General features: G+C 50.2%; 1 protein-coding gene across 1 annotated transcript in view; it reads left to right on the top strand.

Moving 5' to 3' along the window:
* LOC104461562 (immunoglobulin superfamily member 3-like) overlaps positions 1-13,696 on the top strand; it is a 68,114-nt gene that overhangs the window by 22,861 nt on the left and 31,557 nt on the right. The window contains 2 exon segments of the mRNA XM_010073197.1: positions 11,261-11,671; positions 12,516-12,905. Of these exon segments, the coding sequence (XP_010071499.1) occupies positions 11,261-11,671; positions 12,516-12,905 (801 nt within the window).

Here is a 13,696-nt window from a genome sequence, read left to right as displayed (position 1 = left end):
CTGAGAAGCAGCAGCAGCACAAGTGAAATGCTTCGTGCTGGTCATTTTGCCATTTACCTACAAGGTGGCGAATAGCAGCTGGGAAGCTGGCAGCTTGCAGAGTCTTTTGCACTCAGATGCAATGGTGAAACAAGCACTGACTGGGCAGACTGGAGCTTTCTGGAGACCTGGGGCCAGCAGTGTGTCAGCTGTGCTTGGCACTCACCCAGAGGCTTCACCAGTAGAGGGCTGGAAGTGCTATTAATAAAATCCTGGATTCTGCTGGAGTCAGTGATATTGATCCTGTACTGGAGACATCGTGGAAACTTCCTATTTACTAGTTTATTGTGTGACTTATTTTCTTTACTGTTTTGAGTGGGTTTTTTAATGCACTACTTTGATACAGTGTGTACCTTTGGGTTAATGATAGGTGTACTGAAAAGCATCTTCTCCTTATTTTAATGTGAGATTTATTTCCTGAATTCTTACTTTAAAATGCCCACTGGCTCCTGTAAAGGATTTGGGATATTCTGGAAAACTTGGAGCACTGTGCCCTGAAAGACATACCTGTGATTTGCAAGACTCGGGCCTTTCGCTTCTGACTGTAACCATCAGTGGTGTGCATCTGTACTGCTGGCTCTGGATGAACCATCTTCCTATGGGGCTGCTTGTCTTGTAGGTGTCTCTTGGTGAGCAGGACAAGCAGCCAGGAGCTGTAAAGCTGGAGAAAGTGTCCATCTCTTTCTGAAATGATGCTGCCATCCAGCATTTAACGTGTGTCACGGAAGACCACCTGGTGGTTTCTCTGTGGCTGGCTCTGCTGTCACTTTATTGAGGTTGCGTGAAGCCCTCACTGCTGGGGAAGAGCAAAGCTTCCCCTGGGTAATCATTGCACCCCCTCTGCATAAGAAGGGTTCAGGGGCCAATCCAAAAACAGTTGGAATACAATTTGTATGGCAGGAACTAACTACTGAGTGTATCCTTTCAGCCTGTCTGTCTGGTTTAGGAGCTGCTGACTTAGAGGTGGTGAAGGGTTTCTTCATGCACTTCATGCCAAAGCACTGCGGAACTTCATGACGGAGACCCATCATTGTTTCCATCAACTGATCCTTGTTCACAGCTCTTCCCACTGCCTCAATAAGCCCTGTCATCTTCCTCATCTCCTTCAAATATAGCACAGTTTGTAGGGAAGAGTGATGTCTCCTTCTGGTAGCTGTGTGGGGATGCTGCTTGAGCCTTGCAGACAGTACCCTTTTGCAGGGAGAGCAACTTGGTGGTGGCCAGCCGTCATTGGGGTGATAACCAGAGAGGTTCACAGAAATCTGAGAGAAGGTGGAATGGGAGAAAGGGGAGAAAGGAAGAGCACTGTGTGCTTTGGAATGATCAGATCAATGAATATAAAAATAAGTACATTTATTAAAAGATCTCAATATAAAGCACTCTCATGCAGCAAGTCAACTAGTTGCGCGTGCCAGACTAGCTTTCTCAGACTAGCTGATTGCTACACTGGAGCAAGAGAACACCACCTTTTTCCACAGTCTCAAAAGCCACATGCATAAGAGGCAAAATTGCAGAAGTACAGTAGAAAAAAAAAATCTCATTAGGAAAACAGATTTGCAGAAGTGGATGTTACCTGGTTTTATCTGTATTTTGATCAGATGGCAGAAGTCTGTCAACTGACTGAATTTGCGTTACTTCTCTTAATTGTGCTTTCCACAGTCTCTAGTGCAGGAGGAGAGCAGGTGGTCTTTGTGGTTGGAGAACCTGGACTCCATCCTGCAAGAGCCAGACCATGCCTTTCAGTCATCACAGGAGTGCCAGCTTCGGAATAACAGTTCTGAGCTGCCAAAACCTTGTTGGAGGAAAATAGCTTGTAAATACCTAAAAGAATCAACACCATTCATTCCAGCTCCCAGAAATCCCTCCAGCTCCCACTGACGTCGTGGCTCAGTAGGTAGATGGTTGTTGTCTGGTGAACATGTATATTTGTATAATAAGTTATGAACAATTTCCATGCTCTAAACAGGACTGTTAGAGAAAGAAAAGATAACCACTGCCTTAGTTTGTATAGAGGATTATTTTTGTTCTTAGATTTCAAAATTTTTGTCATCTATTTATTAGCCACCCTAAGTCTCTCAGTAATCTGCATGTCAAGAAGATGCAGTTCCAGTTTTTCCCTGTCCATGCATCAGGACACGAGCATTTTCACTTCCTCTTCCCATGGGAGCTTAAAACCCAGACCTCGGCTGAACAAAAATTTGGTCTGTAATAGAGAATAAAGCCTAATTCCATGCTTCCTTTGGAGCTTTGCTTGTGAGGGCTGAAATGCTCCATTCTTGTGTGTTTGGCAGGAGGGTGGGTTTTGGAGCAGGTGGACCCAGGTTCTCCATTTGAGAGCCTCTAGAGCTTTTAGTTTTAAAAATGCTGTTCCAAAAAAATTATCTCCCAAGCTTGTCTTGGTCTGTGTCATCTTGCCCCAGCGGCAAAAGCAAATCTCTGCTGCTGACCTTAAGGAGTGACTGACCAGAAGGGGTTGTTGGAAGCTGTGGTCTGGTCCAGGCTTTGCAGCTCTTGGGACAGGTCAGGTCCCAAAAGGCAGATGAGGGAAAAAAGTACCTGCAAGGTCTCAAAACCTTCATTATTGCATAAATGAAGGAAAACCAGCTCTCACGTGCGTGCCTTGGCCTCCTGTGTGATCTCTGCCGAGCTCTTGAAGTGGGGGCACTAATCTCTGAAAGCATCTCTGCACTCTTATCTCCAGTGTGGAGTTGAAGTAGAGGAGAATCCTCCTTGAAAATTGATTCTTGAGAAGGGTGACTCACCTGACTCTAAAGCTCCACAAACGTTATTATAGTCCAGGGGGAGTATGGCCTGAGATGTGTTCTGGGTGTTTTGAAACAATTACTGCAGGACTCTCTCTCTGTTCAGCTATTTGTGTTGCCTGCCTGCCCAAGTGCGCTAGTTTGAGTGAAGTAAGGCTTTTAAAAAATTGCAGAAAAGGTTTTCTAAACTTTCCATTTCTATAATTTCTTAGCTTCAGCTTCAGAGGTGTAAAATATCAAGACAGCATTGCATGCACAGCTTCAGAGGAGCCCAGGCTGTATCAGCTCCTCAGCTCCATGTTTGCTGGGTTTGGGTTTTTTTTTTTCTTTCCCTGGCTGTCCTGCAGACTCTGGAGGCTGTGGTTTAGCAGGTTGCCCTGTGCCGGCTTAAGCCACAGCAAATTCCCACGTCCCTGCTCTTAGCTCACAAGTGCTGTTAAGTAAAGCACGTCAGCTTAACCCTCAGTGGAAGAGGTGTGTGCTGATGTGCTCTGCTCTCCTGTTTGCAGTGGCTTAGGCTTGTGTTAAGCTGTGGTAGCTCGCTGATGGTGCTCAGGGTCAGCAGGAGAGCTAAACCTTCACAAAGGTGCGATTATAGAAAGGGGAGGGAGATGGAGAACGGGTGATTTGTGAGCTGACTCACCTTGGCTTGCTCCCAGAGGTTATTGCCTCTGCAAGTGAGCAGTTGCTGTGGTGTGGTCTGCAGCCCACTGCTGCCCTCCCTGGCTGGATGTCTCCCCCGGGCTCAGTTTCGGAGGGGGTCAGTGGGGTGCTCAGCTGTGCTGGGCTGGCAGCCCAATCAGGTGTCACTGAGCAATGCAGCTGGGGATGTGCCAGGCAGAGGCTGGTGTGTGAGCATCACCCTCAGGAGAGCTGCAGGAGCAGGGCAGTGCCACAGTGTGCCCGAATCTTGTCCAAGTCTGTCTGGAGTGCCACCCTGCTGGATGGGGCAGGCTGTGACCACAGAGCCCAAAGACAGAGCCCACCAAGGAACAGTGTCTTGTCAGGTGTTGGGTAGCAAAGCAGGGACATCCAGGATGTCACAAAACATGAGTTTCCCCATTGCAAGGAAGGGAAAACCCCTGTTCCTTTGGATGCCATCTCTGCCACTACCTCATGCCTTTTTATACTCACAGGCTGGTTTGCACAGTTCTCCTTCTAGACAGCATCTGCCTCGTAGAGCAGGAAAACGTGTGCATGCGTGAGGGAGTAAAGATTTTCCTCCCTGCTGTGGCTGAGGGATGGATGCAGACGTGAGGCCGGTGCTCTCTGCCCCCACGATACAGCCTGCTCACCATGCTCTTTGGGCACCTCTGCATCCCCAGTGTCTCTGCCCCTCAGGGTGGCCATTGTCAGAGTTCGCACCACCAGTGCTCTGGCTAATTTTTGTGTAATGAACAAATGATGACTCTTACTGCTGGGTGCTGCCTTATCCTTTTACCATCCCTTTCTAGTTTCTCCTCTTTTTTTATTTTTAATGAGGTCACTTGAACTTCTCCACCTAAATTAGCTGTCCTAATAACCAGGTGCTCCATGGGGTGCTTTGGGATGGGGTGGGTGGAGAGAGGAGAAGGAGCTTATTAGCGGGAGCCTGCATTCCCCTGCTCCCTGAAGCAGCTTCAGCTGAGAAGGGCAGAGGGGCGATGGGGCACAGCAAAACAGGGGCAGTGGATGTGAATGTGTTCCCAGCACCTGCTATAACCGCATCTGACACAATCGAGGGAAGGGGACCAGTGATTTTGGAGAAGCATCCACCACTCACCCGTGGGAAGGGGCTTGGAAAACTGCTCTGAACAGCACTGTGCCAGCAGGGCTGGGGTACTGGAGTAAAGCCCAGGGAGAAAGGGGAGGGCGGGTGTCCCTTCTCCTGGAGCTGAAGCACATCTGGGAAAGCTGTAGCTCCCCTGGGTCCGTCAAGGACAAGCCGGAGCTGGGGCTATGTGCGTCTGTTCCCCTTGCACGTCCACCCTGGGCACAAAGAGAAGGGGTTGCTGATGGGTCCACGGGGTGCCCACTGCCAACCCCTGTGGGTTCCTGTGGGGCTTGGGAAGCTGCGGGAGAGCATCTCTGCCTGTGTGCCTAGGGTGGATGCACTGGCTTGTGAACGCACCCCCTGGCTGGGGGTCCTGCGCAGCTCAGGTGTGTCTCTTTGGCCGGGAAGCTCCTCTTGCAAGGCATGTTGTGGAGCATGAGCAGGCTGTGCCGCTGCCTGGGCAGGAGCATAGTGACAGCCTTGAATGTCTGGGTGCACAACTAATAGAGCCTGCAGCAAGCAAGGAGAAGTTCAGGCCCTGAGTCGAAAAGCTGACCTAATTTGCGGTTTTCATATCTCTCTGATTCTCTTTCCCCCTTTCTTCTGCATTATTTACTTTTTTTTTCCTGCACCCTTTCCCACTCGCCTATTGAACTTATCCAGTTGCTTTGGGAGATGCATTTCTATTGGCATCATCATTCCAGCCAGTCATTAATGTACCAACAAGGTCACTATTGTAATTGGAGGATTTATTATTACTACTGTGAAACAACTGCCATGCCATCATACTTAACTCTTTGGCTCCCTCTTGCCTCCTTCTGCCAGCAGCTGGATCAGTAACAAACTGCCCTTTTAAAGAGCTGCAAGCGTGCAAACTGGGGATGTGTCGCTTCATTTTATTTTCCTGCTCTTACTGCAGAATGTCACAGTGATACAATTGCAGGTGACTGCAGTGCTTCATCTTGTGTTTCTTGATTGTGCAGCAACTGAAAGTGACTTCATAGTTCAACTTCCTGTTTAAAATAAGGCTTAAATATTTGCACAAGAGTTAGAAGTATATTCTTACTGCTTTTCTTCAGACCGCAGTGCAAGTTCTGCTCGACTCTTCAGGAGCTTGAAGGGAATTCACTGACTAATGCAAAAAAGTACATGACTTCTTTTTTAAGACAATTAGTAGTCTTAGCTGCTTTTCATTTAAACCTGTCTTATTTCTCAGTGTGGTGGGGTTTTACTGAAATGATCCCCAAATCAACCAGGTTGTTAACACTTGCTTTACGTTTTCCCTGTGGTACCCAGAGCCTGTTGCTATGTTAGTGGGCAAGGAGAAGAAGAAGAAAAGTTTTGCACGGAGATGCCACATCCTCAGTCACAACGAAAGTATACCTTGGGGTGGTAGGTTTGCCTTCAGAAATTCTGGTCCCACGTAGGACCTTGTGCAGTGAGGGAAATGTATAAGCAGCAACAACAGGAACACAGCTCTGTCTGCCCCAGACCACTTGCGAGTTTTTAGCTGGGACTTAAAAATAAGGCAAGCAAGGGACGCTACTAGCGGCATGATCTGCTCAGTTTTGTCCACTTGCAAAGATGACATTTGAGGGACTTCATCAGTTTTGCAGCATAACACAGCATGTGTTTTCCTCTCTGCTGAAGGCATTACGTGAGCTTCTGATTGACAAGGAAGAGCAGTGTCTGGTGTGCTGCAGCAGATGTGGATCAGCATGTACAGCTAATTGCCAGGCATGAGGGCTTGAGAGGATTACATTGCTAATCTAGGTATCTTTCCTGCCTTATCACCACCCCCTTCCTCCTGCCACACACGTGCACGCATATTTGGATCCTTTTAGGAATGGAAAACAGTAGCGGTGTGGGGGAGGAACATAAGGAGCGTGGCTCCCTGAGAGCTTGCAGTGGCTGGGAGAGGACAGGTCTCTTCCAGCTGTTTCTGTGGCATCAGGGTGGCTCTGGTGGCAGGCACTCTCTCCTTCCCTTGGGGGAGCATGGGTGGCTGCAGGAGGTTTAGCAGATTGCAGGGGGTAATAACAAAACACTGGGTCCTCGCAGTGCCATTTGCAGTGCCGTTTGTTGCCTGCCAGTGCTCAGCTCTGGACTGGTGGCACTGGCATTGCAGTGCCTCTTGAGCAGCTTGTTTCTATCTTGCATGTACAGACAGAGGGGTTGGGAAGGAGGTTCGTGGCACTGAGCTGGGGTCCCTGCAGGGCAACAAGATGTCGTGGGGCAGATGGAAACATAACTCTTGCATTAATTCCCTGCAAAATCCAGAGCAGTATTTCTCAGCCATAAGCAGCTCCCTAGGAGTAGGGGGTACATGTATTTCTTCTTCCTAAATAGTTCACACTTGACACTTGGCAGACTTAGCTCTGTCCAGGTAGTATGAAGTGGGCAGTTGGCACCAGAGGGTAGCACTGCCTCTGAAGTCTATCAGTGGGGGAAAGCTGTAGCGAAATCCAAGGGAAGAGCCTGGTGGGTTTTATTTGTCTTACAGTGGCCCTGAGATGGTCTTGCTGTGCTGGGTAGCCTACAATGTAAGGCTACCATGGTGCCAAGTGATTTTCACAGTGTTGCTTTACCAGCTTGAGCTCCAACCTGATGCTCTTCCTGCATTGCTTAACAAGGAAACATCTCAGGCAGGTTTGCTGCCTTGCCTGGGAGTAGATGAAGTGTTGATAGTTTTATGTTTTGTGTCTGGCACGTAAAAGCTTTGATAGCCGACCGCTTGGGGGTGGTTGGGGTTTTGGATACCCCAGGATGAACCAGAGCCAGCCTGGGGAAAAGGGAGACACCTGGGCTTTGTCTGCCTGAGGCATAGTTCAATATGACACTGGAAGCTGCTGGAAATGGAGCTGGTCCTGGGGTTCAGAGGAGAGTGCACTGGAGAATCTGAGGTGTGTGCTGAGCCCAGACCTGGGAACTCCAGTCTCTGCTCCCTGTTTGTTTTCTGGGAGAGTGTAAGCCAGTTCCTTATCCTAAGTAAACAGCCTTAATTCCCAATCTGTAAATACTTTATGTAGCTTACTGAGTGCTCATCACTTGATGTGAGCGCATTTGAGGTGGGCTTGACTGGAGCTGTGTGTGCAGGCTTCCTGAGGAGAGATGCCCAGCGTCACCACCCTGGGGAAGAGGGGAGCATCTCCGGACTCCCCCCTCCTTGTCCTGGCAGCAGGGTCCTGGGACTCTCCCTAGCTGGATCCCTAACACCCTCTAGTGGCAATGTTTACATTTAATGTTTTACAAGCTCTCAGAACTTGGGGATGCTTTTGACCACCCTCTGCTAAGCAGCCCACCCACCACCCAGTACCTATCCCAGTGCCCTCTGCAGTAACCTGCAGTTTGGGGACTAATATGAAATGCTGTATTTCTTCCTTGTTTTTCAGTGCTGTAAGTACAAGCTCAATGCCGTCAGCTGTGGCCAGTAAACTGGCTCAGGGATGGTGGTAGCACAGTAGGTTTGCTCCCACCCAGTGCTTTTCAGCCTCTCATCTCCTTGTCCAGCCGCTCACATCCAAACGTAACCTTGATGCCAGAGAGAGGGGAGCTCTGCTGGCACCTCCGGGGAGTCAACAGAGCTGCAGGGGTGAACTTGTGTTGGGGGACAAGGAGGAAGCAAGGCTGGATGCTTTGGCAAGTGCAAGGCAGGCTGCCTGGATGGCACTTTGGAAAGAGGGGAGAAACAGGAAGGAGCTGGGTGAGAAAGAGCAGGCAAGAGGATGTGTCCTGCAGCATCCATCTCAGCTATGATTCAGGTGTGGCCCTGCTCTCCTTCAGACAGTGACGACTCTCATCTAAGCCTACCCTTGCTTTCAAGTGGAGCTCAGCCTGCAGAGTGTCCCAGAAGCCCTGGTGCTTCCCACAGCGGGTGGCTGCGGGATGAGTACAGACAGCTCAACAGCGTGATAGCTGGCAGCAGAGCCCGGGCTCCCGGGTGATCACTGTGCAAAGAGCAACTCGTGTCTTGATCTTCAAACTGATGTCCTTGAAGCCTGAGCAGGGCGACCGGCTTGGGAGGAACATCTGTTCTGATAAGATACCTCCCTGTGTGTGCCATTACGCCCTGGAGAGGGCCTTCATGGCCTTCCCTGCTGGCTTTTCTCTCCATGACTTCTAGGCCTGGTCAGCTCCAGCCCGATGGGCTAAGCCGTGCCTGTAGCTCTCTCACTGGTGCAGGCCAGCAGGGTCTGTGCCTTGGGTGGTGTGTGAGTCCCAGCAGGCCTGCAGCCCTGCTGCGGGAGTCCCCGGTGCTCCACAGCACTCAGAACAAAATGTTCGTCCAGCTTCTGAGATGAGCTGTGACCTGCTGCCACGTTTGGCTGCCTCTTGAGAAAAGCATTTTCCCCTTTCTCCTCCCTGCTTCCCCCATCCCCAAACCTGGTTCCTGAGGTGCATCTTGCAGTGTAAAAAAGTTGTTTGTGCATCACTGGCCAAGTGTGAGAGCGGTGGTGCGAAGCACAGAGCCTTCCCATGGGCCCAGACAGCTCAGGGCTCTTGCCTGTCCCTCCTCATGGGGAGGTTAGGAAGGTGATGCTGGCTGAATGTATGTCTATGCCAGGCTGATTTAAGACAATGGCCTCAAGTCTACATGCAACCCAAAAGGTGTTACTGATTCCTCTAAACAGGAGGATCTTGGTTGGCTTTTTTAACCAAAAGAGCAGGAAGAATGCAGCACAGTGTGTTGTCTCTTACCACAGGTAAATTGCATCCTTTAATAGCACGCCGCCATCTCCTGATTTTTCTCCAGCAATGCATTTTGCAATAACTTGCCCACGTGGTGTAAAAGATGGTGACCCTCTAGACAGGTTATGACCTGGAAAATATGAAGTCACAGGTCCAGCTGGTGAAATGGTGCCTGTGGCAACCTCTAACCTGTTTGGGGAACGGCATGGCAAGTGCTTGGTACCCAAGCATCTGTTGGGGTACTCAGGGCTCTCACATTGGGAGCAGGAGGAGGGGAAGGTTTTCTTCACAGATACCCCCTTTTGCTCCATAAGTTGTAATTCAGAGGCTAGTGTAGCAGGGAGTTTTGCCTTTGAAGCAGCTCAGCAGAAAAGTAACTCCAGCAAGATGATGATCAGGTTTAATTTACTTAAATAATGTAAGAAAAGTATAAGAGCCCTTGGCTGGAGGGCGAAGAGAACGGAGATGCGCAGCTCTGGAAATTATTCAGAAAGGTTTGAAGTGAGAAATTTAAATCTCATTGTGCAGGCGGTGTGAACTGGCAAGGTTAGTTGCTGCTGTTACCACTGGTTTGGGAGTCGGAGGGAACGGGGAAAGGCAAAGCAAGGTGGGCTCTTGGCTGTGGTCTTCAGAGGCTGTTGCCAGTGGGCAGGGGCTGGGAGTCCTGGTGAGGAAGATGAGGTGAAGGGAGGGAGGAGGAGATGTTGCTGTGGGGATGGGGGCAATGGCCTGTCGCATAAACGGCCCAGGTACTTTCCCTATCAGGGCAGTAAATTCCCTGGGTAGTGAACGTGTGGTAAAAGCGAATGCTCCTGTCTGGGCTGGACACAGGAAGATTTCCCTCTTGTTTACTCCATGTTGTGGCTTTTTTTCTTTCCCCTTTTCTGACAGATATAATGCCAGTGGTTGTCTTCTCTGCAGCTCATTGCTTTCTGTAGCCGTGCCTGAATGAAACAGATGCAGCTTTCGGCAGCTCAGCTAATTTCGTCAAACCTTCCAGTGCTGTCAATGAAACTGAACTGAAATATGTTAATTATATTCTACTGGTACGCAGTGAAACTGTGGGCATTAACAGGCTCGCTGGCACTGCCTTGTCTGCAGAGCTGGGGAGAAGGTTTGCTGTCTTCTTTCCACGTGATGCTTCTTGAGACAACGAAGTCTAGAAAGACTTCTTTTTAAGAAAGTCTTAGCTTCTGGTGGTAGAACCTCTTGCTAAAATTAAGATGCTTGCTAAAATCAAGCACAGTTGGGGGGAGGGCTGCAATTTTTTTTTCATCCCAAGTTTAGCGGCCGTACTTCCTTTCCTCTGGTTAATCCACTGGAAGCGCGGCCCACAGTCTTTAAGAGCGGCCCACAGTTTTATTACCAAGTGCCTTGATTGGGCTATGTCCCAGAAGCAGGAGGTGGGCATGCTGCAATTGCATTGCTGCCCTCAGAGGAACCACTTTCCTCTAAAAGCAGAACCCCCTTCGTTTGCCTGAGGCGGTCATTAAAACCTGAAAGGATATAAACAAAGGAGAGAGGAACTGGATCTTCTGACTTTTTCTTGAGGGAAGAATAAAAGAACTAAATATGTTTAGCTTGGCTACGGTGACCAAGGGATGAAGACCATGGTGCAGGACTAAAGAGTGGCTGAAGGATGTGAGCAGGAAGGGGGTCACGATGAAGGGGAGGTTGTACATGATGAAATGCTTTGGTGGGAAGTGGATGTATGAAGCTGTGCTGCCCTGCAGCGTGGTGGAAAACCCTGTGCAGTCACTGGGGCCATTGAGCAGGAATTTAAGCACCATGCTGAAGTATGTGCTGTAGGTTGTCCTCTTTCCTAGCTTTGGGGATGATTCTCCTTTTTGGGGGGCTAAATGTGAGCTAACAGGGCTTTGCTAATACGTAATGATTAATTACAACCGTAAAAAAAAAAAAAAACACTCCCCCAGCTCTTCTATAATGAGAGCCTTAGACTCAGCATTTTGGCATTGCTAACTCTTGGGCTGTGTTCCCCTGTCCCGCTTTACTGCAGTGATCCCTGACTCGCTGCGAGTGACGGCAATCCCGCAGACACTGAACAAAGTGGAGCACGACTCCCTAGAGCTGAAGTGTGAGGTGTCCAAGAGCACGGCGCAGCACAGCCACGTCTCCATTGCCTGGTACCGGCAGCGAGGCAGTGAGGTGCCTGTGGAGGTCATCTCCCTCAGCCGTGACTTTGTCCTGCGCGCTGGCAGCATCTATGCCCAGCGGCAGGCCATGGGGGACATTCGCTTGGACAAAATTGGGGAGACCACCTCAAAGCTCACCATCTTCAACCTCCACCCGTCGGATCAGGGCGAGTTTTACTGCGAAGCGGCAGAGTGGATCCAGGACCCGGACAAGTCTTGGTATGCCATGACCCGCAAGCGTTCCCAGGGAGCCATCGTCAACGTGCAAGCCACTGGTCAGTGTCTCCTCTGCCTTTTCTTGCTCAGGTGGGAGGTGGGAGGAGGTGGAAAATGGGGGCTGCGCCTTATTAGATGGCTGGGGCTTGGCTCCATCCTTTGCCATGTGCCCAGCTGGGGAGGCTGCTGGCAGGGGAAGGAGGGCCTGAACACTGCCTGTGGGCAGGGCAGATGCTATCAAATAGCAACCAAGGGACACCAGGGCAGCAAGGGGGCTTTGATGGCAGCCCCTGTCTTCTAACGTGGCCAGTAATCTGGGCCTTACACAAGAACTAAAACATACATCTTAAGCACTTGGTGCTAGCACAGGCAATGAAAATTTTGGTAAGTGAAGAGATGAGAGTGACACAGCAGAACATGAAACAAAAACTTCCAGCAAGCACTTCTGTATTGCACGGGGTCCGTTTGCAAATCAAAGTCCTTCTCGCAGGCCACAGCACAGGTTCCTGCTAAGGATCTAAAGACCCAGCTGAGCTCTCTTCCTCTCTGATATCCCCAAAGTCTCAGCGTCTCAACCCCGGCTGAGCAGGGTGTGAGTAGGACTAGGCTCCAGCTTGCATCCTGCAGTGCCATTGGATGCTGTTGTCGCAACAGAGCTGCTCCCAGGAGTAGTGGCTGGGGAAAGAGGTCTTACAGCTCTTGCATGCTGGGCAAGCAAGCTGCCTTTCCTGCAGCACAGCTGATCTGGGCTCTCACAGCAAAAGCAATCCCCTCACCCTTCCACCTGCAATGCATGTGTACCGAGGGATGTTAACTAGACAGACAGTGGCAAGTTATAAATACGTCTCAGGTGTGTTGGCTGTCCTTTGCCATGCTGGTATGTGTTGATCTGTCTCTCCCCAGATAAGGAGTTCAGCGTCCGTCTGGAGACAGAGAAGCGGACATACATTGTGGGTGAGCCGGTGGAGTTTCGGTGCATCCTGGAGGCGCAAAATGTCCCTGACCGCTACTTCTCCATCTCCTGGGCCTTCAACAGCTCCCTCATTGCCAGCCTGGGGCCCAACGCTGTGCCAGTGCTCAACAATGAGTTTGCCCAGCGTGAGGCCCTTGGCCAGCTCAAGGTAGCCAAAGAAAGCGACAACGTTTTTGTGCTGAAGATCTACCGCCTTCGCCTTGAGGACAGCGGCAAGTACAACTGCCGGGTGACTGAGAGGGAGAAGACCGTGACAGGGGACTTCATTGACAAGGAGAGCAAGCGGCCAAAGAACATCCCCATCACCGTCCTGCCGCTCAGTAAGTAGAGACTTGCCCATCCCCTCCTGGGGCCTTCGCTCTGCTGGGCAGCTGCCTGGTGAGGGGCCATGATGTGCACAGACTTGGGTGGTGGGGAAGGGGGAGGATAAATTCGCATGCTGTGGAGGCTTGAAATCCCAACTGGTGAATTTATTTTTTTTTTTTGTTGGAAGGAGATGATAGAGGAGGAGGGATATGTGTCATAGGTGGGGAAGTGTGCACCCACCCTGGTAATGGCCCCAAAAATGGCAGTTTTGGCCTTGAGCTGAAGGTGCCTGTGATAGCCTCTGACTTGCTCCTCACACCTCTCTGCTCCCCTTGCTCTGCAGGGAGCTGGGTGCTCTGAAGTACTTTGCAGGCGTAACTGGTCTTTGGCCCTGGTTTGTCCTAAGAGCTGCTAGGTTCCTGCAGGCTGTTCAGTGATTGTTGTTCAGCTGTCTTGCAAGACAGCTGTACTGGGAGAAATCAGGGCTCATGTGCTACTCAAGCCCTGGTTTGCTCTTCAGCACAGAGCTCTGTTGTGGTCACTGTGTGTCTGCCGAACATCGTGAAAACAACCCTGCTGGAGGCTTGCCTGAATGCCTTTTATGTTTGTCAGACAAATGTAATAATACAGAAATAATGGGGTGAGAGGAGAGGGTGCACTGACTCATTCCTTGTTTTGCTCTCTGAAACTCAGGTAGCTGTGATGTGATGAACCATGCATGTGTTGCCCAGGCTACCCTGGCAGTGGGCTTTGACCAAGCAGAGTGTAGCTGCAAGAGGCTTTTGTGCAATATTTGTTTCCTATC

The sequence above is a fragment of the Pterocles gutturalis genome, unplaced genomic scaffold (genome assembly GCF_000699245.1).
Source record: "Pterocles gutturalis isolate BGI_N339 unplaced genomic scaffold, ASM69924v1 scaffold6422, whole genome shotgun sequence".
Taxonomy (NCBI): Eukaryota; Metazoa; Chordata; class Aves; order Pterocliformes; family Pteroclidae; genus Pterocles; species Pterocles gutturalis.
The sequence above is the reverse complement of the archived record's forward strand: the minus strand, read 5'-3'. Positions and strand labels throughout refer to the sequence as shown.